Here is a 26,188-nt window from a genome sequence, read left to right on the forward strand (position 1 = left end):
TTTGTTCATGTTATGTCAAAAGTTTGTTTTATTATGTGTTCCACTCACAACAAGAATAGATACGGACACTCCAAACTTTATTATTGAAACAGAGGAAGCTAAAGAAATTAACATACATATGTAAATCTTTCTTGACTGTTGAAGAACTCGACTGACTGAAAACTGTTTATTTCTTTATAGTCATTAACGAACGAATGTTTTATAGTCATTAACGAACGAATGTATACAAGGTTTAGAATCTGATGCAAGGGGTGGGGGTATCAAGAAACAATTAACTTAAACGAATATATTTTATATAGTTAGGACCCCAATATCAAAACATTAATTTGGCACAAAAGTGTACTTTCATACTTGGATATACTTACTAAACAACGCAAATAATTGGTTTAAAAAATCTATTCTAAAATAATAAGTCCGTTATATATAGCAAACTCCTTTTTCTTCCTTAACAGAAAGAAGTCTGATTGCTTTACTTCAGTTTACTTATAACTATTTGACTGCATTAAATTGACTGACTGCATCTGAAAAAATACGAGAAATATTTTTACTGAACATATGTAAGTAGAGGAAAAGCAATATGTGGTGTGTCGTTTTATGAATTTGTTTTAATAACGTTTTATTTACTTACATGTACTTGATATAAAACTAAATTCATACTCCGTTTCAGCAATGATAACACTTCTGAAAAATACAAATCTCACCAATTCCCGCAGAGATTGCAGAATTTAGCACAATTTCCTTTAGCCCATTCTCGATACGATGCAGCTGTGCAAATGTCTGGCACAAAGTCCTTACAGTTATGAATGTTATCTGTGCAGGTGGTTGGCGATGTTGACAGAGTCGATGATTCTGACAAAATACATTTCGATTATCTTTTAATTTATATTCAGCATGGAGGGAACATACTAAGCAATATTATTCACGAAGAAATATATAATTATATTTAAAAATTATAATCTTAAGGAACTATTTGTCGAGTAAATGTTTAAAAATCTGGAAACAAAGTGATCCCTCGGAAGCATTAATCACAACAATATTACATGAACATTGCAGACTCGGTTTGGTTGAGTCTGTAAATGAAGGATAATGAATAAGTGCAACATCCCTCACGCCCCTTAGCACCGGCTTGGGCGGTTCGCAATTCTCAACACTTAATAGTGCTGGCATCAAGCCGAGTATCAATCATCTCCAGTACGGATATTGCAAATTTATCTACCCTTTCTGGACCCCTAGGTCATAAGCCTTTGACACCTGAATAGACTAGGCTGGAACATACAAGCATTTTTAAGGTTCTTAAGTGTTGAGTAAGTTTCATCTTGTTAATTATCCAACTGTTGATAAAAGGCGGTTCCAAGAAAAGAAAGGAATCTGTACAAGTCTATTGAAATAAACACGACAGGCTTATGGTTAATTTGCAAAGAGGAATTTCAAATCAAATTGTAAAGAACATGACAAATGATTTTCCAAACCTTGACAAAACCCACAATGTTTCCGGCAGTTATCCATTGCCCATGTCTTGTAATTTGAACACAACACGGTATCGAATTCTTCACACAAGTGTAGTTTATTGAAACACAAAGTTGTTGATGTTTGTTCGGTACCTAAAGACATTGTGTTGTTTCCTTGCAGTTCTGTTGTCATGTCTTAAATGATAAAATAGTGTATATTGTTGTTCGGTTGAACATAACAAAAAAAAAGAATTGTATATGAAAAAGGTATTTTTAATGAAACATATACACATGAAGCATTGTTATATACTTCGATCATTATTATTATTATTATAATTATTATTATTATTATTATCAAAATGTTAAAGGAATTTTCATTAAATTTAATTCATTACACATTCCTAATATATTGAGTCTTAGAAACTAGGAAACGAAACACAAAACAAAGGAAGTGAGGTTCATGTATAATTTGACGTTTTCATCAATTTAAGATAGTAAGCTGTATGACAAATGACGACAACCTTCATATTTATCTTATGGCTAGTATTTTCTAAGCCCATTGTTTTATATGCGTAAAATTGTCATTTCTTATGCATTATCATTGCAAAGGATAAAAATACTACTTTAGATTTAACACAAATTAACGGTATATTTATAGCGCTTGATTTCGAATTGAATGTAGCTGATAAATAGGTTGTCTTTCAAAATGTTTTCCCCGTATTTCTTATCAATTCGTAAATAGTTTACTGAAGACAAACCGAGCAAAACTACTTAAACAAGTGTGCCTTTTAAGTTACCAAACGAAATTACGTGTCGTAGTGACTACTTAACAAATATTACATAATGATGGCTTTGAATGATATGAAATATTCTAAACCAACCTTTACTTGTTGGAGCAGGAGTGGTGCTATTTGTTTGAAATGAGGTCACCGGGTATGGAACATTATTTGGAGTCGTAGTTCCGCCTGAAAAACAATTATTTTGTATATGTCGTATTTGTATTAATTACACCATGTAAACTGTAAACTAGAAAATAAAATTCATAAAAAAAACGAAACTGTAGAATTGAAATTTTGATTTGATTGGGTCCGCTACTATATCTTATTAATTTTCTAAAAATCAGAAATTTCGTCAAAGACAGTGTTTTCGCTCCACGTCCCGCTATTTTAACTTGTTAATTCTCGACTTTTCGCTTGGTGGGATCGCGTGGCAAAACACGCTTTTTAGCGGGGGCGCGGGGCGAAATTTTGTTTATCTAACTTCGCCCCGCACCCTCGCTAATTATCATGTTTTCGCTCCGCGCCCTGCCGTTTTATTTCTTAAATCTCGCTCCGCGCCCCGCGGGCCGACGTTTAATTTATTGAACTTCGCCCAGGGCCCTCGCTAATTAGCGTGTTTTCGCTCCGCGACTCTGCAATTTAAATTTTTAATTTTCGACTTTTCACTTGGCGGGTTCGCGTGATGAAAACAATCTAATTAGCGGAGGCGCGGGTCGAAGGTTTGTTGAAGTATTGAATGTAGCTGGTAAATAGGTGGTCTTTAAAAAATGTGTTCCCCGTATTTGTTATCAATACATAAATAGGATACTAAAGACAAACCGATGAAAACTACTTTAACAAGTGTGCCTTTGAAGTTGCCAAACGTTTTTCGTGTCGTTGTGACTACTTTACAAATGACACATCATGATGGCTTTGAATGATATAAAATATTCCAAACCAACCTTTACTTGTTGGAGCAGGAGTGGTGCCTTGTGTTGGAAATGAGGTCACCAGGTATGGAACATTTTTTGGAGTTATAGTTCCGCCTGAAAACAGTTATTGTGTATGTGTCGTATTTGTATTAATTACACCATGTAAACTAGAAAATAAAATTTATATGAAAAATCAGAAATTTTGTCAAAGACAGTTTATAATGGTAGCTGATTTGTGCCATTCGTGTTTTACTCCGCGACCCCACCAAGCGAAAAGTCGAGAATTAACAAGTTAAAATGGCGGGGGCGCGGAGCAAAAAGTCGCTTATTAGCGGGGGCGCGTGTTTTCGCTCCTCGTCCCGCCATTTAAACTTGTTAATTCTCGACTTTTCGCTTGGTGGGATCGCGTGGCAAAACACGCTTATTAGCAGGGGCGCGGGGCGAACTTTTATTTATTTAACTTCGCCAAGCGCCCTCGCTAATTAGCATGTTTTCGCTCCGTGTCCCACCGTTTTATTTCTTAAATCTCGCTCCGCAACCCCGAGGGCTGACATTTAATTTTATTCAATTTTTCCCCGCGCCCTTGTTAATTAACGTGTTTTCGCTCCGCGACACTGCCATTTAAATGTTTTATTCTCGACTTTTCGCTTGGCGGGTTCGCGTGGCGAAAACAAGCTAATTAGCGGAGGCGCGGGTCGAAGGTGTATTTATTAAACTTCGTCCCGCGCCCCCGCTAATTGGCGTGTTTTCGCCACGCGACCCGCCGTTTAATTTCTTAAATCTCGACTTTTCGCTTGGCGGGGTCGCGGGACGAAAACACGAATGACACAAATCAGCCACCATAGTTTATTTCTATATGTACTGCATCTTTTTTTAATCAAATAAATTGCATTCTAATTTTCATATGCACACAAGTTGTTTATTTCTGTTTTCTGAAACCGTTTAGAATTATAATTGCAATGCTTGCCACAAAATCCACAGAAACGGGGACAATGCTCTTTCGACCATCTTCGGTAACCTAATGAGGTGCACAAATCAGCGCCGTATTCGTTACAATTGGCAACCGTATCGACACAATGTTCAACTGGAGTGGGGGTCCCTTAAAACAATAAAACAATTAAAAAAATCATAGATTTCGGTTGTTCATGACATAATTTACATTTAAAATGCGCATGTAACTACACTTAAGCGAATAAACTGTATTATCCCTTCATAATTAACAAAAATTATGTCGAAATATATATATTTTGTAAGAGTTTATTTTAATGTTCTATAAGATCTACTTCTACATCTATTTATAGTATTCAGTGGGTCAGATTTAGAATATTTCTGTTTCATAAAAAGCTCGAAGTAACAAGATATATATATAAGATAGTTGATCAACAATCTAAACTCTTGTAAGTGATATTCTAAAATTAAATATTAATCATAGAATTATAGTTAATTATAGTTCATTATTTTGTGAAATACAGCGTCTTTATATGCAAATAAATGTTACAGCAAATTCATATCTTTATCGTATTTTTCGAATATATAATGATAAATGAAAGCTTAACTGATAAAAATTTAAAAAAAAATTATGTAGTGATTCTGATAAATGTAAGAACAATAATGAATTAATTCTGATAACTGCAAGGATAAAAGGTTGTACAGGGAAACAAATAATCGCTTAAAACGTACTATTCTTTTCGTTTTTGTTTATATAAGTGGAAAGCTAATGTTTGCTAAAGAAACTATATTTTTAAACAGAACCTATGCAGAATCCGCAAAACATTCTACAGTGTTCCATTGCCCAGGGCCGATAACTTGAACACATGTCCTGGGTGTATAAATCACAATTGTCGACTTTATTGTAACAAGATGAGTTCAAACCAGACGAAGGCAGCATAGGTGTCTTGGGTGGTACTGTTGGTATTTCAACTGTGAAAAAATATTGCTTGTAACAGATATGAAAATATATCTAAAAGAATAACATTTAGACATGCGGAATATCAATCATAGGAAGAGAAATTGTACATGCGTTAGAAAACGTTTTTGTAAAACTATTTATATTTATTTCTTAAAATTATTTACTCTATATACACAGACATATGACTCTTTATCTATATGAATGTGCTAAAACTTTTATATTCCAGCCACATTGACATATATTCAATTGTTTTATTTGTTGATTCTTCAAGGACGAAGACTTCGCAAAAGGACAAGAATATTATCAAATGCTGTTACATTTTGGTGTAGACGGGATTGAAGTAGTTGTCGTTGGAGGTCCTGCAATAAAGATAAAGATTGCGTCATTCACTTAATAAAGTACATTTTATTCATGATAAACATTTTGGTTATCTATATTGATTTTATATTGATTTTTGTCTGAGTTTTACTAACTACCATCAAATATGTTGTCTGAGTTTTACTAACTATAATCAAATATGTTTATCACTACACCTTAGAAAATTGAATTTACCATATTCAATGGAATTTTTTAAGCTAATGTTTGTTTAATTGTTATGAAATCTCGAAGCTCAATTAACACCACTTTCAAGTCGTAACCAGAAATCGTGGCATATGAGGAATCTACGAGCCAGTTGATTGGAAATAGGCACCCAAGCCATTAAGACGTCACTGGCTTATAACCCATTATAATTATACAGGTCTAAATGAAAGACATAAAAACTTATAATATAATATGAATGCAACTACTAAAATATATATTTATCTAAGAACAATAAGAATGGCATACCACAAAGTCCACAGTAGAGCGAGCAATGGTCTTTTGTCCATTTTCTAAATGCGGTCGAATTACAGATGTTAGGACCGTATTCGTGACAATTATCTATCTTATCAAAACATATCTTTACAGGGGTAGTGGTGCCTAAATAAAAACGAGACATTACCTTGTAACGAAAGTGCGAATGATTTATTATGCCAAATGAATCATGAAAAAACTTCAGGAACAAATATATAAATAAATGTAATTTGAGATACATTAGAATCTAGTATAATTCGAATTTATCGATAAAATATTTCAGTTTTTAATGAATGCATCCGATCGGAAGCAATTTACAATATAATATATTAATTTCGACGTCTTAAGAAAAAAAACTTCTCGACGGTAAGTTGCTTACAAGTCAGTCATTGAATACTAATACTAACTCTTGCGTCCCTAAAAAGGGGTGCAATTAATATATAGTTGTTCAAATGAGAATTTATGCTGTTATATTTTAGTGTTATGCTTAATGAAGTATATACGAGTTACATATATCTGTGTAGTCTTTTTAAGAATAAGCACGCTATCAAGTTTAGTAATTTACATCTAATATGTTCAGGCAATGTCATTACCTTGACAAAATCCACAGTATTGATTGCAATGAGCCATGGCCCATGGTTTATAGCTTGTGCACATATCTTGCTTATATTCATCACAATTCTTCACTTTGTCATAACAAGGGGTCGATGTAGAATGAGACGTGGTCGTAGTGGTTGTCGTGGTTGTTTCTGGTGATGTAGGCAGGATTTGAACTACAACATAAAATATTATACTTGTAGTTAAGTCAAACTTACCAAATTTAAATTAACATGTAAGTAATCGTGCTTAAACCAATATAACACTTATCAAATGTCATTGTGAATATTGCGGATACATCCCTAAAAAACAATTATTATAACGGTACAAAATGTACTGTTGTACTGCCCACTAATAACTTAAAGTTGTACATTTACTAGACGTCAATTAAGAAGAAAAAGGCGACGCCCATTCAGACTGTGTCACCTATGATTCGTGTACAATCGGTATGCAATTAAATGTTTTAACTATAAGTTCTTTTTTACTTTTATCATCATTTGTCAATATTTGTTGCAAGCTGTAAAGAATCTAGTTTCACAAACAGTTTTTATATAATTTTACATAATTTATTATTATCATAAATATTTTTACAACAAACAGTTAAATAAGTATTCAAACAATAGAACTATAATTATAATTGAATATCGTTCATGTAAACATGACACTTCAGTAGTTAAGTATATCTTGTCATCAACTTTGTTTACACTTACTTATATTTACATACGAGTATTTTTATGATATTTCTGATATTAAGGCACAACGTTTCTTATAGAAAATGGAATGCTTGTCCCCGTAAACGGTGAACGGATATTACCATGTTACTGTATAACTTTTATACCTGTACTTTTATTTACTTTTTAAACCAGCAAATGTATTTATAATACGTTTTCATTTTTGTCTTGGGATGAAACAATTTGGAAGATATTGACATATGTCAATTAATCTTGTTGCTTTAATGAAATCGAAACAAAACTTTAAACAAAATGATAAGACTAATTCAAATGACTTTCAGAAATCAGTTCACCAGTAGGTTTGTTACGTAATTAAATGAATTTAATATAATGTACATGCAATCTTATGTAAGCAAGGTCTGATTAAAATGCATTCGATACATACAACCACATATGACACTAGTCAACACATTTTCAAGTGACATCACATGCAGATCGTCAAAATCGTCCACGCTGTAAAACAGACTTTGATTTGTGTATGGATTTTCAGTTGCTATATCAACAAGCTCATCAAAGTCAACATACTGTCCGACAGCTGTCGTTACAATCTGTATCAAATTATTCTCTTTAGCCAATGTTGCCTGAAAAAGAAATATTACTTTCGTAGGTTGTCATTTATTTATATTTATTCATTTTTACTATTAGATCAATGGTCCTATACTTCTAAATGTATATGTATGACAATTTGGATTTTTTTAGATAAAACATTAAAAACTTTAAATGTACGAGTTAGTATTGACATTTTACAACAAAGGCACATATTTGGAAAACAGATAATAAATTCTTTCCTTACATTGTCAAACGAATAGCATGTGCCCTCTGATGAGATATTGAGATATTTTATGCAAGATAGTTTAAGTAATTTAAAAAGATAACAATTTTACTGATAACGTTATATACATGAATTTCAATTAAAGCGTCTACCTGAAGATGTGTGGCTGTTTTGTTAGAGGAATATCCATCTGTTATTACAAACGCAATGTTTGGCGCTCCAGCACGATCATAAGTAAAACCTTGTGTGCGAGCAAACTCTAAAGCTTGCGCTGTTTTACAAGAAAGAAAACAATAATTAGACGAAAATAAATTACCAACTATTATTTATTACTTTAGAATTAAAAAGAAAACTATCAACGATTGTTTAACAACTGAGCAGCTGCCCTTATAAAATAATCACGAAAGACAAAGTAAACATTTACTGCGCTAACTTCCAATAATAACTCTTCAAGTCTCAAATGGAGTAGTGGAATATTTTGCAACCAATGTAACGCCATGTACATAAGTCAATCAATCTGATAAAAATCAGCTCTAAATAACGCTCCGCTTTTAGATCTGACCGTGACCATATACGAAGTCATTTCTAGTGACCTTTCGCATAGCCAATCATCAGCGAGCTTTTATCATTTTGAAAGCGGTGTGGTTTCTAATTTTAACCCTGGTAAAACCAATACTGAGTAGGTAATTTTCACGATTTCGAGAACAAACATGTCGTTGTCCATATAACCGACAGGTAAACTGCCCATTAAAAATTGACTATTATTTCAAGTTAAATTATTAAACATTATTTCAAACATTTTTTTTCTAACAAAAATCAACAAGTTGTTAAGCATGTAACGGTATTTTGATAGTTTTCTAATGCCTATGTAAAAACCGGTTTGATTGCATGGCTAAATGTAGCTTTCTCGGGAAATCCGAATTATAAAGAAGGCGAAACATATACGGTCGTCATCAGATAAACATAAAAGAAATAAGTAGATCTGAAGTTTAGTCAGATTGATAAGTCAATGTATATTAAAGTGTTTTGATCTTAAGATATACTTAAACTGAATTTCATTTTAAAAATACTACACCCAGAGTCAGATTTATATTTACATTTCAATAAATGCCTTTGAGATACCTGTATTTGTTTTATTAGCTGGCTTGTATACTATGTTATCTACAGCCTGTTGTATGTCTTGTGATGTATCATACGCGTCCAATGCAAACACCAATGTTGCATTTGTGTTGAAAAGAATTAACCCCACACGTGTTTGGTTTAATCCAATATTAAACGTTCCAACAGTTTGTTTGATAAATGTCTTCACTTTCATGAAGTTCTTCTCGCCAACTTTAGTTGAACTGTCCACAAGGAACAAAATGTCTTTAACGTCAGGAACACAATCTGAAAGAAACGATCACTATATAGATATGACAAAGATACATGATAAATACTTGAAAACGGATTAAAGCAACGTTTTCGAACATTAACCATGTATAACATGTACATCTTAAATGTATTCAATTGGCTTTAACGCATGAAAAAATATAGAGATATGTATATGAGTTAAAATGATTGGTATATATGATAATCATACATACCCGAGGTGTCATTTCCGCTGATCAGCCAGGGTGATCTGTATACAGAAACATGACATGTTTTTCATGCAATATATTTAACATAACATGAACGACGATTATTATTTTCAACCTATGAAGCAATTTTGTAAACTAATTATCCCTAAAAACATCTACCTGTATGTAAGGTCTTCTTAAATTTGATTATATTACAAATGTATGTCGACATGTTGTATATATTGCTAGAAAAATACTATTATTCATTTTTATTATCATCAGTTAAATGATTGTAATACATTACAGGAATAATATATAATTGTAATGATAAAGAAATAGAGCATTACATATACCAGTAAAACATCAAAGATCTCTTATTCTAATATAAGACCATTTAGACCATTTCAAATCTCGAAATATATAGTCATGTAAGTAGTTTTGATTGTTGTGGGCAAGTGATTTTTATTTGTTTGGGTCGTGAGACCAAACAAATAATGGTAGCGAAATTTCAGACCCTGATGCTGTTAATTGCAAATGCCGAAAGTTGTCCGCTTTTTTGAAGCGGTTACTTCCCTTTATATGAACACTAACACTAAAAATTCAGGGGAGATCACTGCGTAAAAGTGGTCAAATGACAGGCGCATTAATTTTCAAGCAAAATGAATCCCGAATGGTCAAATATTTCTAATATTGTTTTATTCTTTATAGATATACATGCTTATAGTAAGCTCCATGATTATTTGCATCTATGTTAAACAACAGTTAGAGTCAAAATAATAAGGGTTACAAACCCTTATTTAGAATAATATGGTTTTCTTCAGGCCGTTAACATATAACTTCACCGTGGCCGAGGCGTTTTGCGCGCTCGCACAGGAAGCGAGAGGTCTGGAGTTCAAATCCGAGTTAAGGCAACTCATTTTTTTCAAATTGTTTAAGTCAAATAAATATTGAATTGGATATCAGTGTTGCAATTAGTCTTATAGCCAATTTACTACAATTAAAACGCTGGAAAGCATTGGTGGCACTTTACAAAAACAAATTGGTTTATAATCTCAAAACCTTCACATTTCTGACATTCTGAGACCCAAACAAATTCAGCGCCTTCTGTGCTTTGATTAAACTAGCGCCTTCTGTGCTTCGATTAAACTAGTATTCTATAACTCACAATGAAATTTACTCGTGGCCATGATGACTCTAGCAAATATAAATATATGCGTTTCTAATGATAATGTTTGTACATAGGTATAAATATCTATCTAAATTAGTAAGGAATAAACCAGAACATTTAAGAGAACCTTGATGACGTCATCAACTGATGTGTTGTTGTTTGCGTTGGTGTAGTTGTCGAAGGAGTGGTTCTTTGCGTTGTTAAAAATGGAATATCTGCAATCAAAGTCCAAAAACGTATGATATTATGTAAAATGTTCACATAGATTAGTACAAAAAAGATTGAAAAATAACTATTATGAGGTTTCAACTTGTTTCTCATTCATTTTATAAAACATTTCCAGTATAATACGTGAAATGAAAAGTACCACAGTTACGAAAATAATATCACAGGTGAACTCGAACCTCGTGGTTATGCGTACTACACTGTACTATGCAGCAAATTGAAATCAAATATGAATATCCAATAGTTTCTTACAAACACAGTTCATCGACGATAGATGTTGCGATTTGCTCTGCTTATATACAATAAACTTTTAACACATACATAGAAATTGTCGGTGTTAGACGTTAAACAAATAGTTAAACGCCTATTCATGTTTAGTATGAATGCTATTAAGTTGTGTCCTAAACGGTTTTCACTCAAAGAAAATAAGAACATTTTTATTTTGCTAAATATATGACAACTCCTAAAGTGAATATGTAAATAGTTGGTTTCTCATACTTAAGCGCTGGTAATGAGATGGCCTTTTTTATCGAGGCATCTTTTACGCGACTGTAGGACGAAAAGCATTTACGCTATAGTACTGACAAAGTAAGTTAGTTTTAGACAAAAGAGGTACACAAACTAATAAAAATAGCTCTAGAAATAAAAAGACACAAAGTTGATTTTTTTTAATTATCTTCATACTTACCTTTACAAATGGTTTTAGCTACAACACCTTCGAAGCTTGACAGGCCAAGTTCATCGAAATTAGACACTGTGAAAACATGGTCCTTAGGATCACTTGAAATTGATCCTAGTTCTTGAGCATTAACTTTATCACCTATACCTGAAAAGCCGTAATTGCTCTGTTACTTGAAAATATATTACTAGTACTAGCAAAAAGTATTACAACGCTCGCTGTAATTGAATTGTACCCAATAACAACAAATTTAAGTAAAGCTTGTGTAAGATTATAAATAAAGATAATGTTAATGAATAAAGATTATACTTTAACCTAAAATTTTATGACAATGACGTAAAATAATATCATTTAAACGTATGTATTGACATTGTGGCTCATTGCAAGTAATTAATGCTATGCACAGCCTCAAAACAGTTAGTCAATCATGTTAATTTAAAACAGATAATTTTCATGAAAACAATTTCCAGAAAAATACATTTAACTCATGTTGTTGATAGATTGAGACTCATGCTGATGATTTAAAATTAAATGTTTTTATCAAACCATACCAACAACAAAAACTTCAACGCCGCTTTGTTTCAGCTCGTCAGCCGCCCTTGTAGTAAGAAATGTACTTGTAGAAGGACCATCAGTAATCAAAATTGCAATGTCCGGTGTTTCTTGACGATGATTTAAAAGTCCTTCAATGCGAAGAAGTTCCAAAGCCCTGTCTGTTTCGCGTTTTCCTAAATAAAATTATAACAAAATACATCAGCAATGATTATCGTAATATAGGTTTATGTTTCTGTTTTAGTTTGGTCGTTTCATCTTTCTCATTTTTCATATTATTCTTTTATCTTTTTTATATCTTGTATTCAATATCATTTAATTAATATATGAAATGTGAATCCAGAAAAAATGCCTAATATTCCCATTTTTCATAAAAATAACCATTTTTTAAAAGTTTGTGTTAACTTTGCAATTTTATTACAAAAAAATAGATAAACTAGTTAAAGGGCACGAATGCTCAAATTATACTGATTGAAAAGAAAGTCAATGTTTACCTGTGAAGTACACTAGATTGTTGATAAAGTTAAGAACCTCAAGTTTGGCATTTAGTTTGCCTAGTTCCAGGCGAAGTAAAGGATATGTACTGAACGTTATGACTCCAATCTGAAAATCATTTAATACTTCATATCACCCACTAGCTATCGAAAGAGTTGTTGCAGAAAAGTGGCGTACCTTACCCAGATTGCTACAGAAATGCATTGCATTGAATTTCGCAATCTCGTATTTCCCCCCCCCCCCCCCCCCCCCCCCCCCCCCCCCCCCCCCCAATCAAAAAATTATTTAAATACTTTAATCACTACCTTTTCAAAGATTTGTTGCAGAAGGGGTAAATTCCCTGATTGACAAAAATGTTGCATTAAATTTCGAAAATCTCGTTTTTCTTTTAGTTTATACAAATTTATTTTAGTTCGATTGTGTCTGAAGCTATAAGCTTATTGAAACACTCTCGAATCCGTTCCTGGAATCAACCAGTACTAAGCAATGAATGTAAAGTTTCTTGTTCAAGGAAACAACGGCTTGGTCCTGACAGGGTTTGACCCCACGCGGTCAGCAATCCTTAGATTACTAGTCCGACGCGTTAACCACTCAGCCACGCTTTTGAAAATTATAACATCTGTATTTTTTTTAAAAAATAGAATCATATCATAGATACAAAATAAACTTTTAACAAATACAAAAGATCTACATATAATACAATTCCTAGAGACATTCTTTTGCTCAACATTTTGTTCTTAATTTGTCAAAGATTAATGCTTATTATTTGTTTATATTTACGTTTTGACTAGGAATTACAAAATTCTTTGATTGAAATACTTATAAATACGTATTTATGGTTTAAACTATTTTATTTCTTATATAATTGCTTTTTCATTTTTACTTTTGATCTTTTTCCAATTTTTTAACTACTAGGAGGACTTGAAACAGGGAATTCTTTAACAATTTTGATATAACTATTAATTTAAACTTATATCCCGATATTTTATAATTTAAGTGCAATACATCGTGTATCTAAGGTAGCACACCACAGTAATGTAAGCCACAGCTTCGAATGGCCAGGGAGGATTCTTGGATATAGTGAATATTCTTGATTTAAATGACTGGTTGTATTTAAAGTACATTTTCACCATGAAATTTGTTTTTGTGTCATCTAATATGATCAGCAAAGCCAGAAATGTCAAGGCCGCCATTTTTTGTAAACATTGCTTTTAAACAGCATGCACGGTAAAACAAGTCATTTTACAGGGGGGTGGGGGGTGCTAAAGTAGAGATGTTGTTCCTTTAGGCTGTATGTTCGCAGATATTTGTTGCCAGAGGGACGAAATGTGTTGTTTTGGGTCTCGGGCCACTGTAGATGTTGGGCTTCAACGGAATGAATTGTAACTTTTTTGACTGCCTGCCTATTGCAGATGGGATAATTTCATTGTAGATTTGCAATCTTGTGTCATATATGTTCTCAACAAAATGTGTTTTCTTTTTTAAGGTTGTGTAGTTTGGTATCAGAATTATTAGACGTATTGCTTGTAGGACATTGACGGCAGGAACTTGAAATTAACTGTGGAGTGCTACCTAATGTCACTCGGTGTGATGAATCAAATAAACATATTACCCGTGTAGCATTATCGGCTATGTCAAAGTCATTGACGATGTCCAGTGCAAAACGTTTGACGCTTTTGAAATGGGCTGCTCCAATTGTAGTAGTTGAATCTATGACAAACACTATATCTGCAGCCTTTCCAATACATTCCGCTAAAATTATAAGTTTCGGTGCACTTTACTTAAAATTTGCCTCGCTTTTATTCCTAACAATTATTAGATGTGCGTCTAGTTAAAAATATCTAAAAATGCTACAAAACAACAATTGTTCACCAAAATAATGTGAAAGGCCACGTGTTAGCATAGAAAAACTAGATTTTGGGTAATTCCAAGGTTTTTCATCATTTTTTGTTTACCCTTTACTTCATATAGACGTGTTTTGACGGCTTTTCGATCCCCCTTTTTTGAGGCCTCAAACAGTGAAAATTTTCCCTATTTAGGCCCCAAACAGAGATCACTGATGGCCTCAGGTCGATCGTAAGGTAACGCTGAAAAGCATTTTACTCCATCTCAAACCATTGAGAAGTTGCAGCACTTTGGAATAAGTTTGGATGGAAAAAAACAATGCAAAATAGTGATTTTTGGCAATTTTGAGACGTGCCTACGTTGCCATGGTAACGGGAAATTAAAGATTGAGCATGCTGTTACAGAGAATATGGTCCAGTCAATATTTGTGCCAAGTGTCATCAGTATTGAAGCATTTTTGATAGTTTCATAGCAGTTTGAACTTGTAACAGAAGGCGTTTCAATGAAAAGCGGCAATTTTTCACAGTATGCTCATGAAGTAAAGGGTTCAATATAACAAGAAAGCATTTAACATTTTTAGATATCAATTAATTAATCTATTTAAAGGCTTCCTTGCAAGTTATAATTACAATTCATTCAAGTTAATGTCAATATTTATCAATATGTATAATTATATATTTACGGACAAAAATAAGTTTTTTCATCTTGATGGCACGAATTTCGTTTTCTATTTTGTTGAACAAATTAAATTATTGGTTAAATATTTTTGACTTACAAACTGGATCACCGTATGTATGCTGGAACAGAATCGGCTCTGAAAAGAATTCTAGTAACTTATAACCAAAACAAGTAACACAAAAGTATTTCTACTACAGTGCTTAAAAGATTTTAACAATAGCCTGTGGTGTTAATCATAACAATGTTATCTAAGAGAAATACATGAAGGCGAGCCTGAATATTTGTGCCATTTGATAATTTCTTGAATTGTTTGCAAATTTATGTTGTTTTTTACAGACCGTTTGTTCTTGCATAGACGATTATAAATGCGCAAAAAGTTCATTGCTCCTGCAGCTGTTGTTGTTTCATAATTGTCAGAAGGGTATTATACCGACATACATTGTTCATAATTCGTTCAAATGTCTTTTGTCAATTTGATGGGTCATATTTATGTAAATATCCTGTCGCTGAATTCATTTTTCATATCTTTTGCCTTATTCTCATACATAATATACCCCATTTCAAATGTCATTTCAAAATTACTAACTACTAATTACTTCTGTACGTGCCTCATAGCATTTACTAACGCTTAGACAAATGAAATATACGTCTTTTTATATGGGTCACGAAACGGTTCGTTGCCTTTTAAACTAATTATACTTGCTTCCGTGCCAATACAGGTATTTTTGGTTGTTATTTATCTTTTTAAGATGATTACGTTTAATTATTAAAATGACATAAATGTTGGTAGTTTTTGCACAAGACATTTACTTATAATAAGATTGCGTCATTTAGTACTTTGTTGCGTTGTTGTTTCATCTATTCAATTCATTTTATTTGTTCCCGTGCATTTACAGGTCGAAAACACTCCATTCGGTCTTAGGCAAGAGTAATCCTACAATAAGTTTACACAGTAACTAACATAGGTCCTCAGATTTGAAAAGTACTTACTTGGTGTTGTCATTGGCGTATAACTGTGCGCTGAAACTAAATAAACAAATCGAATGTCATTTTAACCAATAGTTTAGTTAGCATATAACAGGAGATTATGTAATTATTTGGATGTTACATGAATTATGTGATGTGACCAAAGCCAAAGCAGGTTCATATATTACCAAGTAGAATGTCAATCATGTATTAATTCATTTGTTTGCCTTAAAATGTTATCGTTTGTGACTGTAATTCATGTAGTTTAATTCGTTTTATGATTAAAGAACTAAATTAAAAAGGTTTTTAATATTTACTACACGAATTCGGAAAATAAATCTCTTATTACCATCACATGTCAGTGTAGTCAGTTTTTCGATGATGCTGGGCAGTTCTTTGTAGGTTTCGACTGTCAACAAGTGGCCACTATCAGGATCAGAGGCAATGGTGTGCAACTCAGTTGACGCAACATTATGTCCAATTCCAACCACAAACACCTGGATGCCTGGAGCATTTAATATAAAGATGCACTTTTAATGTCTTTGTAAATATACGTCAAATGGTAGTTGGTGAATTTTGTTTCGCTTTTTCAGTTTAAAACAGCTTTGTATGTCTTAAAGTAATATACAATATCGTCTCTTGCTAACAATAATTGGACATAATATGTCTCTGCATCATCGCACATGGCACATAATGGTATAATGGCACACATGGTATAATGACAAATAAGCATGAAAGTTATTGAAAAAATGTTGGACACTATACAAAAGAAATCAATATTTTCTGTAGCTACTAATATACGCACATATGCCTCCTCAGAATAATTAATGTACATAAATATGGCACATTACTCTTATGAAGACAATAATCATGACAATAATTAAAACAATTGTTAGAAATCATAAAAACGCTTTCAATCATTACCATGTGAGTGTAAAGAAGCTGCAGCATCTGAAGTGTCCTTCGTATGAAGAGATTTTCCTTCTGTTATCAGCATCGCAACATGCGGAATATTAGACCGGGATCCAAAATATCCCTCACGTTGCAACAGGCTCAACGCCGTATGTGTTTCTGTCAAACCTTTCAACGATATGAACGAACAAATGGAAATCAAAAGAAATCAAAGAAATCTTGGGACAACATCTTTTAACAACAAACAAATTTTCCGTAATTTGGATTTATACGAGATATTTACCTTTACATAATACACTTATTCCAATGTTCTATTTACCATTTATATCATCCATTTCCAAAAATATTAGGGGGGTAACAAAATGACGTTCATATAAAATTGTTTAAGGCATAGTTTGCAAAATTTGTCACATACCTGGTACGTATGGCACACTCTTTATGTCATCCAGCACTTGCGTCTTATTCTCCGTATCAACTATGCTGAGTCGTATAATCGGGAACCTGCTGAATGTCATCAAACCCACTCTTGTTTTACTCTGAGCAATATCTAAAACTTGCGAAACGTTCCAGACAAAGTCTTTTACTTGGCTGAAATGCGTTTGTCCTATGCTTCCGGACGAGTCAAGAAGGAAGAAAATTTCCATCTGCTTTCCAAGACATGCTGGAGTATAAAGTATAACACTGGTTGTCCTTTGGACGGAAAAAAATAACAACGAAATAAATAGTTAAAGCATGTTAATTTATAGAAAACCTATAGGAAGCAGACGTCAAATAACTTGCTTTATTCTACTTGTTATTTTTAGTTAAATAAAAGCGGAAAATGACTCCGGTCCAAAATAATAAGCCACACTCAAAAAATACATTTAAAATATGAAACATACAGATCGAATACTAAAGCTCCTGGTTGTCTTGCTTAAAGGTTTCACTAAAATGTCAAATTTCCACCATGTTAGCATATTTCTCAAATCAATTCCCGAAGGTTGACAGGTTTTAAGGATATCTTGATTTTGGGTTAATTTTTTAGGTATAATAGCCTTCATGAGACATTAATTGCGACGTTCGATGCAGAAATATTGGCCTTTTACTAGCTAATATTACTAACTAATAATCACATAATGTCTACATCACATCAACTTAATATGTTGCCCCATGCCATAAAGTGAGGACATTAATTTCTTACGGATGCTATAGTGATTGAGTAAACGTAGTCCAGGATAAGTTTTGTTTGAAACATAATAAAAATGTTAGTCATTAGTTAAAAGCTTATTTAGTTGTAAATATACAAAATTAATTTCAGATCGCCGGTGAAGGAATCTATCAGCTTGTTGATACTTCCAAATACGGTTCTGGAACAAAACAAATACTAAATAATCAGTGTTAAGTATTTGAAGGGAACTTGTCGGCCATATCTCCCCCACCCACATCCACTGGGGAGTTTGACGCGTTATCAAACGACCACGCCTTTATATTAAACATTTGGATACAATAGAAAAGTGAATCACTTGCTTGATTAAAAAAAAATGAATCTTAAAATTTTAGTTTGGCAAACTGGCGGGTTTGACTCGTTTATCAAACGGCCGTGCCGTCACAGTACAATAAAAAAAGACAAAAACAAACACAGTTAGACATTGCTTGATTAAAACAGGAATAAAAACATCTTACATTTTTTGGTTTGGCAATATGATCCAGAGTAATATATTGTACAGCTACAGGTGTTAGGACGAATACATGTTCCACCATTGCGACAATAATTATTGCACAATGCTACAATAGAAAGGAAAATCTAAAATTGAAAAAAGACTGCCGCAGTAATATGTATGTAATCAAATTTTCAATGTCTTAAAATAAAAAGCGCGGTTTTCCAAAAACAAAAATGACAAGTTAAATATTTCAAATAAAATTGTACCTTTGTCGTATTTCTTTTATTTTTAAGAAGGTATCTGTTGTTATTTTATTTGTTTATTTATTATTATATTGGGTATTACCTCGCACCTACACAGTATAGATTATATGGCGACTTTGCTGCTTTACCGGTGGAGGAAGACCCCAGGTTTTATAATTATAGTTTAACAAAACAAACTAAACAAACGCTTTGCTTCGTATCAAGCAATACATGTGTTGAGGCTCCAATCTGACACCTCTGTAAAATGATTCAAATCCACATAAAAGAAGAAACTATTTTTAAATTAGCTTTTATCTCCAGTTAGTCAACAATAATATACTCACGTTTGTTACAGTTACTTCCGCCCCAGCCTGAACAACAGTGCCGCTTATAACAGGAAAAATACTTTGTGTACCCACATCTACTCCAGCCCCTGTGAATTTCATGTATATCAAAATTCTTTTATCTGTAGATCTATAGATTTTCACAAAAGGGAAATGAAAAACAAATTCTAATAGCTTGATTTTTTTTAAAGAGAGAAAATTACAGGTCGCATGAATAACATTAACAAAGAATTTATAACAAATAAGAACAAACATCATAGTATTTTAGATGTTTGTTTTAAAGCACGTTTGATATTTTTGCCACAGTCTCAATGACCACCAATGATACTTTAAGTTAGCCAAAACATGATAATTAACATCAAATGTCGATAAATATGGTATAAAATATGTGTCTGTTATAACGCATGCATTTACATGTAGTGTTTTGTCATTTTCATCTTTCAGGACATTAGAATATATCAGTTACACATAAATCATTTTGAATTTCGCATACCATGTACCGCAACTACTACTGGTATACTTGCTACATTTTGTTGTGTATGTACAAAATCCACTGAAAGAAAACAAAGATATTTGCAAAGTTTTCAAAAATGTCAAAATTGCAATGTGATTGAAGATAAAGCATACAACATTACAGATTGTCTCGGAAGATATAATAATTAGTTATTTCTGTTATTGATACGCTGACAAATAAATCTGCATGTACATTGTATATCAAGCTTTAAAAGTCATTTCTTTTTATATTTAAAAAAGAAGTTATAATTATTTGACTATTATTAATTTTTTAATATTGCGATTCTTATTGATGAATAAAATGCAGTCATAAATACTTTATTGTATACTTTTTAATGTTAGAATAACTCACCCGGATGAATAGTGAAAAATGCATAACATAATCAACACAAAATATATAGATGAACGGTCCATTCTTTCATATAACTGCTGTTTTAGATATGACTGCTGTTTTAGACTTATGCACATTTTGTAATCTAACATTTACTCGATATACAGACTTGCCCAAAAGACCACACTCTAAGTCTCTATATACCACATTTCTTATGGTATTTAGGTTTGCAATTTATGATACTATAAGGTACGTTTTCAACATTTATGTTTGAAAGATGACTTTAAAGTCTTGTTCAAGAAATATACATACATTATTAAGGCAATGGTGTTTGTCCGTAGCAACTGTATTGAACGTTTTATTAAGATATCAATTGAAATAGATAATATAAAAGGCTTGATTTGATTACGTCTGTTCAAAGGTACTCCAAAGCATCCGCTTCTGCATTCTGTTAAGTTTGGTAACTTAAGTTAAAGTTTAAGTCGAAATTGTCTTTGCAGATATTTTAAGCTTGAATTGTAAATGTGCAAGTGTAATACATTGGATTCATAATAACTTACCATGTCCCCTTTTTGTGATTGGTCCAGATGTGAAACATGACCGTCAATAGAGATTCATATTTGCCTCGACTCTAGGTGAATACATGTGATATGGTGATACATATATATTCATGTTCACAATCTATGCCATAAAAGGTAGCGCTAAATAAAACCGTCTATTATTAGAAACCAAACGTTATTGGCTTGATGGAATAAAGGGTACTACATAACCAATCCAAAACAACTTAACGTAAAGCTAAAGACATATTACGACAACATTATTTCTGTCAAAATATACATATATATTACAGTAAAACATCTCAATATTGTCAAAAGTTTAAGTGAACAGAGAGGCCAGGAGAGACAACTAGAAAAAGAGCATTACATTTCTATATAGTTTACCCGCCCCTTGGGAATCAAATAACAATGTGGCGTCACATTAGGCTATATAGTAAAAAGTTTACGTGAGGCATAATACATGTATAATGTTATAGTCAACCGATATAAATACAATTTTTATTGAACTATAATTATAACTGGAGCACTTGTTGTTAAACTTGGCGGGCACTTAATTAATTCCTGATATGAAAAGACAAGGTTTACTACGATTGGACACAAACAATAAGAATTATTATTGAAATAGGTAAAAACAATTAAATAAGTATTGACTTTAAAGTATATACAAACGAACCGATGAACTGTAGAGGAGGGGTTATGAATTAAACAGTGTGTGTACATGTAATTTACTCACACCCTGTATATAATCTGTCTCGATATTTTTGAAAGGTATCCAGGTTTCAAAAAAATGTTTCAATGGGTGGGTACCTATTGCACCCGGCGCATTTTTATCTTATTCAAGCAACGAATTAATGCGATAAAAATGCGCAAGTATCATGGAGATTTTTTTATATTTTAACCCGTTAGAGTACAGTTTTTACAGTCAGAGAGGGTGATGAATTATTCAATTTTCCGAATAAGAATACAAGAGAACTTCCTAACAGTTTAACAGCTTATTCAAAATGTTAGGCCCATCAGAGGCATCAGTCACACCTACAATAATATACATAGAATGTGAAATATCATACAAAACAGTTAAACAAAATAATGTACTAGGAAAGTGACAACACATTGCAAATCAATTAAATTTGGCCTGGACTCGGTAAGTGAAAACAAAATTTAATGGGATTTTTTATCTTATTAATTTGCAGAAAAAAAGAGAAGAAAAATGCTTGGAAAAATATAGCAGTTTGTATAATTATGTAAGAACTATGAATTTAATCACACGTAAAATATTCAACACCTCTAACGTGTATTAAAAGTGCTTAAATCATAAAAACATCATTTAATTGCTTTGTTAAAAAAATGAAGTTCTTTTCATAATTGTTTAAAGGTTCCATAGGCGAGTTTATATATACATTGATTAAACAATAGAATTTTGTTACCAATGCGAATGTGATTATTTCTATATTATTTTTTTATTTATTTGCGATCTACTCTTACACTTGACACAGTTATATTGTTTAAGGATGCATGAGTATAATTATACTAGGCAAATTAGACATCTCACAATTAGTTTGATGTTGGATATTAAACATAAACTGCATTGGTGGCACGCTCTTGCATCATTGTGTAGTCATCAATTAATTGGTGTGCTTTATGAATTGTAAAAGACTGCCCGCTTTATTTTGAAATGGTGTAGAGATATAATTAGCGAAATAGTGACATTATGCCAATCCAAGTATTATAAATGATGAGTGCACAGACAATAGTCAAACGATCTTTACATTTAGACATAATTGTGTTCAATTTTATATTTTACTATGCAAAAATAATCAATAGTACACGTGCCAAGGGATACTTCTATAAATTGTCAGTAGTGTTAAATTTCTAAAAATAGCTGGGCAGTCCTTTTATAATTTATATTGTTTTCATATTGTATCCTTAACATTTTTCATTATCAATTATTGGTCAAACACAAAGATGATAGTCAATCTTTTGAAGTATATTATTAATTCAGTTCATCTTGACAACGACACACAATGTTTAACGTAATTTTAAAGCAAGTAGTCTAAATTACGAAGAACAAGCATGATTCTTCTTAAAATTGTAAAGCTTTAGTGTTTTTTTCATTAAAGTTGTGAAATAGAAGCGAACGTCAATTTGAAGCACAGATTTTTCTTTGATAAAACAAAACATTCACCCGAGATATTTCAAGATGAAATGTTAAAAGAATCTCTGATATCATCAATTTGTAAATAACTTGGACTTTTTTCTTCGTCTTCTTTCTTCCTTTATTTGTTTTTATTTACATGTAGTTTCTTTGAACATTGAAATGTTGATGTAATGCTGTTTAGTGTCAGTAAATAAACAAAACTTTTGTAATTGTGACATTTTAGGCATCACATTATCATAAATCAAATATAATATAAAATGAAATTTGCCTCAATAAATAAAGCCTCATCATTACCTTACTTTGTTTGGACTTTAAACAACTAATTTATTTATTCATTCATTCATTCATTCATTCATTCATTCATTCATTCATTCATTCATTCATTCATTCTATATGTCGTTATATCATCCATCCATCAATCCATCCATTCATTATTCATCTATTTCGTTCTATCATTATCCATTGATTGATTGATTGATTGATTGATTGATTGATTGATTCACTCTTTCATTCACTCATTCATTCATTCATTCATTAATTCATTCGTTCGTTCATCCATCCATCCATCCATTCATTAATCAATCAATCAATCATTAATTCATTCATTCATTCATTCATTCATTCATTCATCGTTTTTACATTTTAACTAAATTCATTCATTCATTCATTCAATCATTCATACTATCATTTGTTCTTTTGATCCCAACGACACAATTCGTATGATTATTCAAGCTAAATCTTTATCATTCCTCTAGTTTTGTATGGTAGTACAATTATAACTCTCTGATATTTGTAACTATCGTACGCTTGTTGCTGAGCCTGATATAATCCAGTGTAGAACAGTAACGATTATTTACGGGAACCAACGATCAATATTTTTGCTTTTTTCGGCTCATTGGGAACCAGTAAATGGCATCTGGCAGAGGAATGCTCACAGGAGTTTGTATGAATATAACGAATATACACTAAATAAAGAGAACAAGTAGAGATTTTGATGCTAAAGCATCAAGTCGCCGGATAGAAAAATGATTGTATTATCATAAATATAAGAAAATATAAGTTTAATGGTTTAAGTATAAAAATAAGAGGAACAATGAGTTGAGTAATGAGTTGAGGCTTGTAAGGCAATTGCTATGCTGGTAATTCTTCTTGTAATTGTACTTTATACATATACTGTTGTACCATACATTGAAATCCGTATAGGTTTCTAGTTTAGATTCAGATAATTACCGACAAATAATTACCGATCATCGAATATTTGAAATGTGAATATGAAAATATATATGTTTAATTATTTCACGAAACAATGCAATTTTACTGTAAAAGTGTTGTACATCATTATTATGTATATCGAAAAAATATATAATTTAGTTGAAATCAATACATGTATTCCCATCGTTACATACGATTTCTAAAATTAACGTTTAATAAACACAAAGATATTTTATTATTTTTTTCTATGTATCTAATACGATTCCGGACCCCTAACGTCATACCGTTTTGGAAACCTGCGTGACGGAAACCGACGGAATATATCGAAATCAACGATTACCATTATAATTATATTTCAATAATGAGGTGTTCAACCTAAACTAAACTATTGAACTTTCTTGTCGAAAGTTTGACAGAAAGGGCCAAGTTTAACCCTTTACCAAGAAGAAAGGAAAAGGTTTTGAAAATTTATTTTTAATGTGTAAAATATGAGTAAACAGGTTTTTCTAATGATATAAAGTATGAAACTGATTAATGAAAAATAACTTATGTAATTATCTGAAGAAAATTACAATGATTTGCATCTTATCAGCTCCCATACCTTTTTTGATTCATTTTATGAAAATTGTAATGTTGCTTTTTAAGATGTCAATATGTGCATATTTCATTTCACTGAGCAAAGTGTTTGAATTTTTGAGATTACTGGAACATAATTGTTGTCTTTAATTGTTCAATGATTGATATGCTTTTATTTTCAGATTTTAAGTGCTTCTCCTACCATTGGTATAATATTAAACTGTTACAAATATAGTCGCCGGTTTCTACCGGCGACTAATTAAGCTTTGAAAAGGGGGATAATTGGCTGAAGTATAGAATATGTTGACAGTGGTGTATGGGGCTAGTTTTTATACTTCATAAGCATTGTTGTGAGGATAAAATTCCGAAAAGGGGTGATCTTCCAAACATATATATAAAAATAATGAAGTAAAACATTCTCAACAGATTGAGGCCGGCGATGAAATTTTATAAAGAAAGCAACATACCGTAGCTCTGGCTTTAAAGTTGTTGTTGTTTTTTTCTTTTTCAATGCTGCATTTTTGTCAGCGGTTTGTTATAAAACATTTCGCACTTCGAGCTTGATATTTAAGTCAAAGAATATGTGTTTGTTTAGAATACATTTGTGGGTCATTCACGAAGATTAATGAATCAGTATTATAATTAACGATGTACAGTACTAGTATACAAACTGAAAAATAAGTAAGAACATTAACATCACAATTCTGGTCTGTTAAAAAAATCGTCATTTTAATAGGGAACTTAGAAGATTAAAATCAATATAAAACGTTAACAATCAATCATTGTGTTTTCCTGCAAAAACATTTGATATTCATTTATAACTGGACAATATTCAGAGCACAAAAAAACAACTTAATAAATATAATTTATCAAAAAGTACCATTTATAAGGGGATTTTGGAAAAACTATTTTAATATATATATATTCATAATCTGATATACTTTAATTAATTAATTAATTAATTAATTAATTAATTAATTAATTAATTAATTAATTAATTCGAAAAGATTGATTAATTAAATATAATATTCATACATTGATTAAGATATCAGTTTATGGCCAAATCGTATACGTTCACGGACTTGGAATTAGTTGTCACGGGTTAGAATCCTGCCAAGGCCTACGAATTCTTCCATGTGAAAAAACAAACCAGCAACCTTCTGGAAGGTCGGTAGTTCTACTAGTGTGTCCGTCCGTTCGTGACTGAAACGTGGCACCATCATTGACCAGTGAATCATCGGTTTAATTAATATCACTGAAACGAAAAGCAAATGTGTGCATTTCTTATTTCATTTAAAATTTCAATTTGTTTAATAAATCACTTATCAAATAATTAAAGTTGCAATTATGAGGAGTAATTAATATGTAAAAATATGTGCATGCTAGAATTTATATTATATCCTTATAAACCACGGAAAAATCATTGGTACTAGTTGTTTTTATTTGTTTAAAATTGTATATTTTACAATAGCAGCAATCGAATAAAGTGCCGTTTGTCTAGCATGACATTTCAATAAATACAACCAACAAGGTATACAAGCCTGTGTTATACTTATACCAG

At 31.9% G+C, this 26,188-nt stretch overlaps 2 protein-coding genes across 2 annotated transcripts; both read right to left on the reverse strand.

The window, feature by feature from the left end:
- Nucleotides 1-363: 363 nt before the first annotated feature.
- On the reverse strand, nucleotides 364-3,260 carry LOC132732642 (uncharacterized). The gene is made up of 5 exons (XM_060719115.1): nucleotides 3,169-3,260; nucleotides 2,330-2,413; nucleotides 1,470-1,643; nucleotides 702-849; nucleotides 364-521 (listed from the first exon to the last, which is right to left on the reverse strand). Coding segments are annotated over exons 3-5 (321 nt in total). The 5' UTR covers nucleotides 1,642-1,643; nucleotides 2,330-2,413; nucleotides 3,169-3,260; the 3' UTR covers nucleotides 364-520.
- A 756-nt stretch (nucleotides 3,261-4,016) lies between these two features.
- LOC132732641 (collagen alpha-4(VI) chain-like) lies at nucleotides 4,017-19,886 on the reverse strand. The gene is made up of 22 exons (XM_060719113.1): nucleotides 19,777-19,886; nucleotides 19,284-19,372; nucleotides 18,720-18,821; nucleotides 17,473-17,718; nucleotides 17,070-17,225; nucleotides 16,495-16,650; nucleotides 16,170-16,205; nucleotides 15,277-15,315; nucleotides 14,269-14,408; nucleotides 12,656-12,764; nucleotides 12,161-12,337; nucleotides 11,619-11,756; nucleotides 10,833-10,920; nucleotides 9,565-9,599; nucleotides 9,104-9,367; nucleotides 8,134-8,252; nucleotides 7,595-7,790; nucleotides 6,475-6,654; nucleotides 5,876-6,007; nucleotides 5,365-5,406; nucleotides 4,891-5,058; nucleotides 4,017-4,237 (listed from the first exon to the last, which is right to left on the reverse strand). Exons 4-22 carry the CDS (start codon nucleotides 17,699-17,701, stop codon nucleotides 4,032-4,034), a joined length of 2,610 nt encoding a protein of 869 aa, XP_060575096.1. The 5' UTR covers nucleotides 17,702-17,718; nucleotides 18,720-18,821; nucleotides 19,284-19,372; nucleotides 19,777-19,886; the 3' UTR covers nucleotides 4,017-4,031.
- Nucleotides 19,887-26,188: the final 6,302 nt, after the last annotated feature.

Source organism: Ruditapes philippinarum, unplaced genomic scaffold (assembly GCF_026571515.1).
Source record: "Ruditapes philippinarum isolate M1 unplaced genomic scaffold, ASM2657151v2 ctg3124_1_1_1_1, whole genome shotgun sequence".
In the NCBI taxonomy this organism is placed as follows: Eukaryota; Metazoa; Mollusca; class Bivalvia; order Venerida; family Veneridae; genus Ruditapes; species Ruditapes philippinarum.

Excerpts from the sequence above, each read along its gene's own strand:
- LOC132732642 (XM_060719115.1), bottom strand. The coding sequence starts at position 1,641 with ATGACAACAGAACTGCAAGGAAACAACACAATGTCTTTAGGTACCGAA. Across the intron at positions 850-1,469 it reads ACATTGTGGGTTTTGTCAAG|AATCATCGACTCTGTCAACA; the intron begins GTTTGGAAAATC and ends GTATTTTGTCAG.
- LOC132732641 (XM_060719113.1), bottom strand. The coding sequence starts at position 17,701 with ATGGAAATTTTCTTCCTTCTTGACTCGTCCGGAAGCATAGGACAAACG. Across the intron at positions 14,409-15,276 it reads TACATACGGTGATCCAGTTT|CGGAATGTATTGGAAAGGCT; the intron begins GTAAGTCAAAAA and ends TTATAATTTTAG. Across the intron at positions 12,765-14,268 it reads TAGCCGATAATGCTACACGG|ATTGGAGTCATAACGTTCAG; the intron begins GTAATATGTTTA and ends AATGATTTTCAG.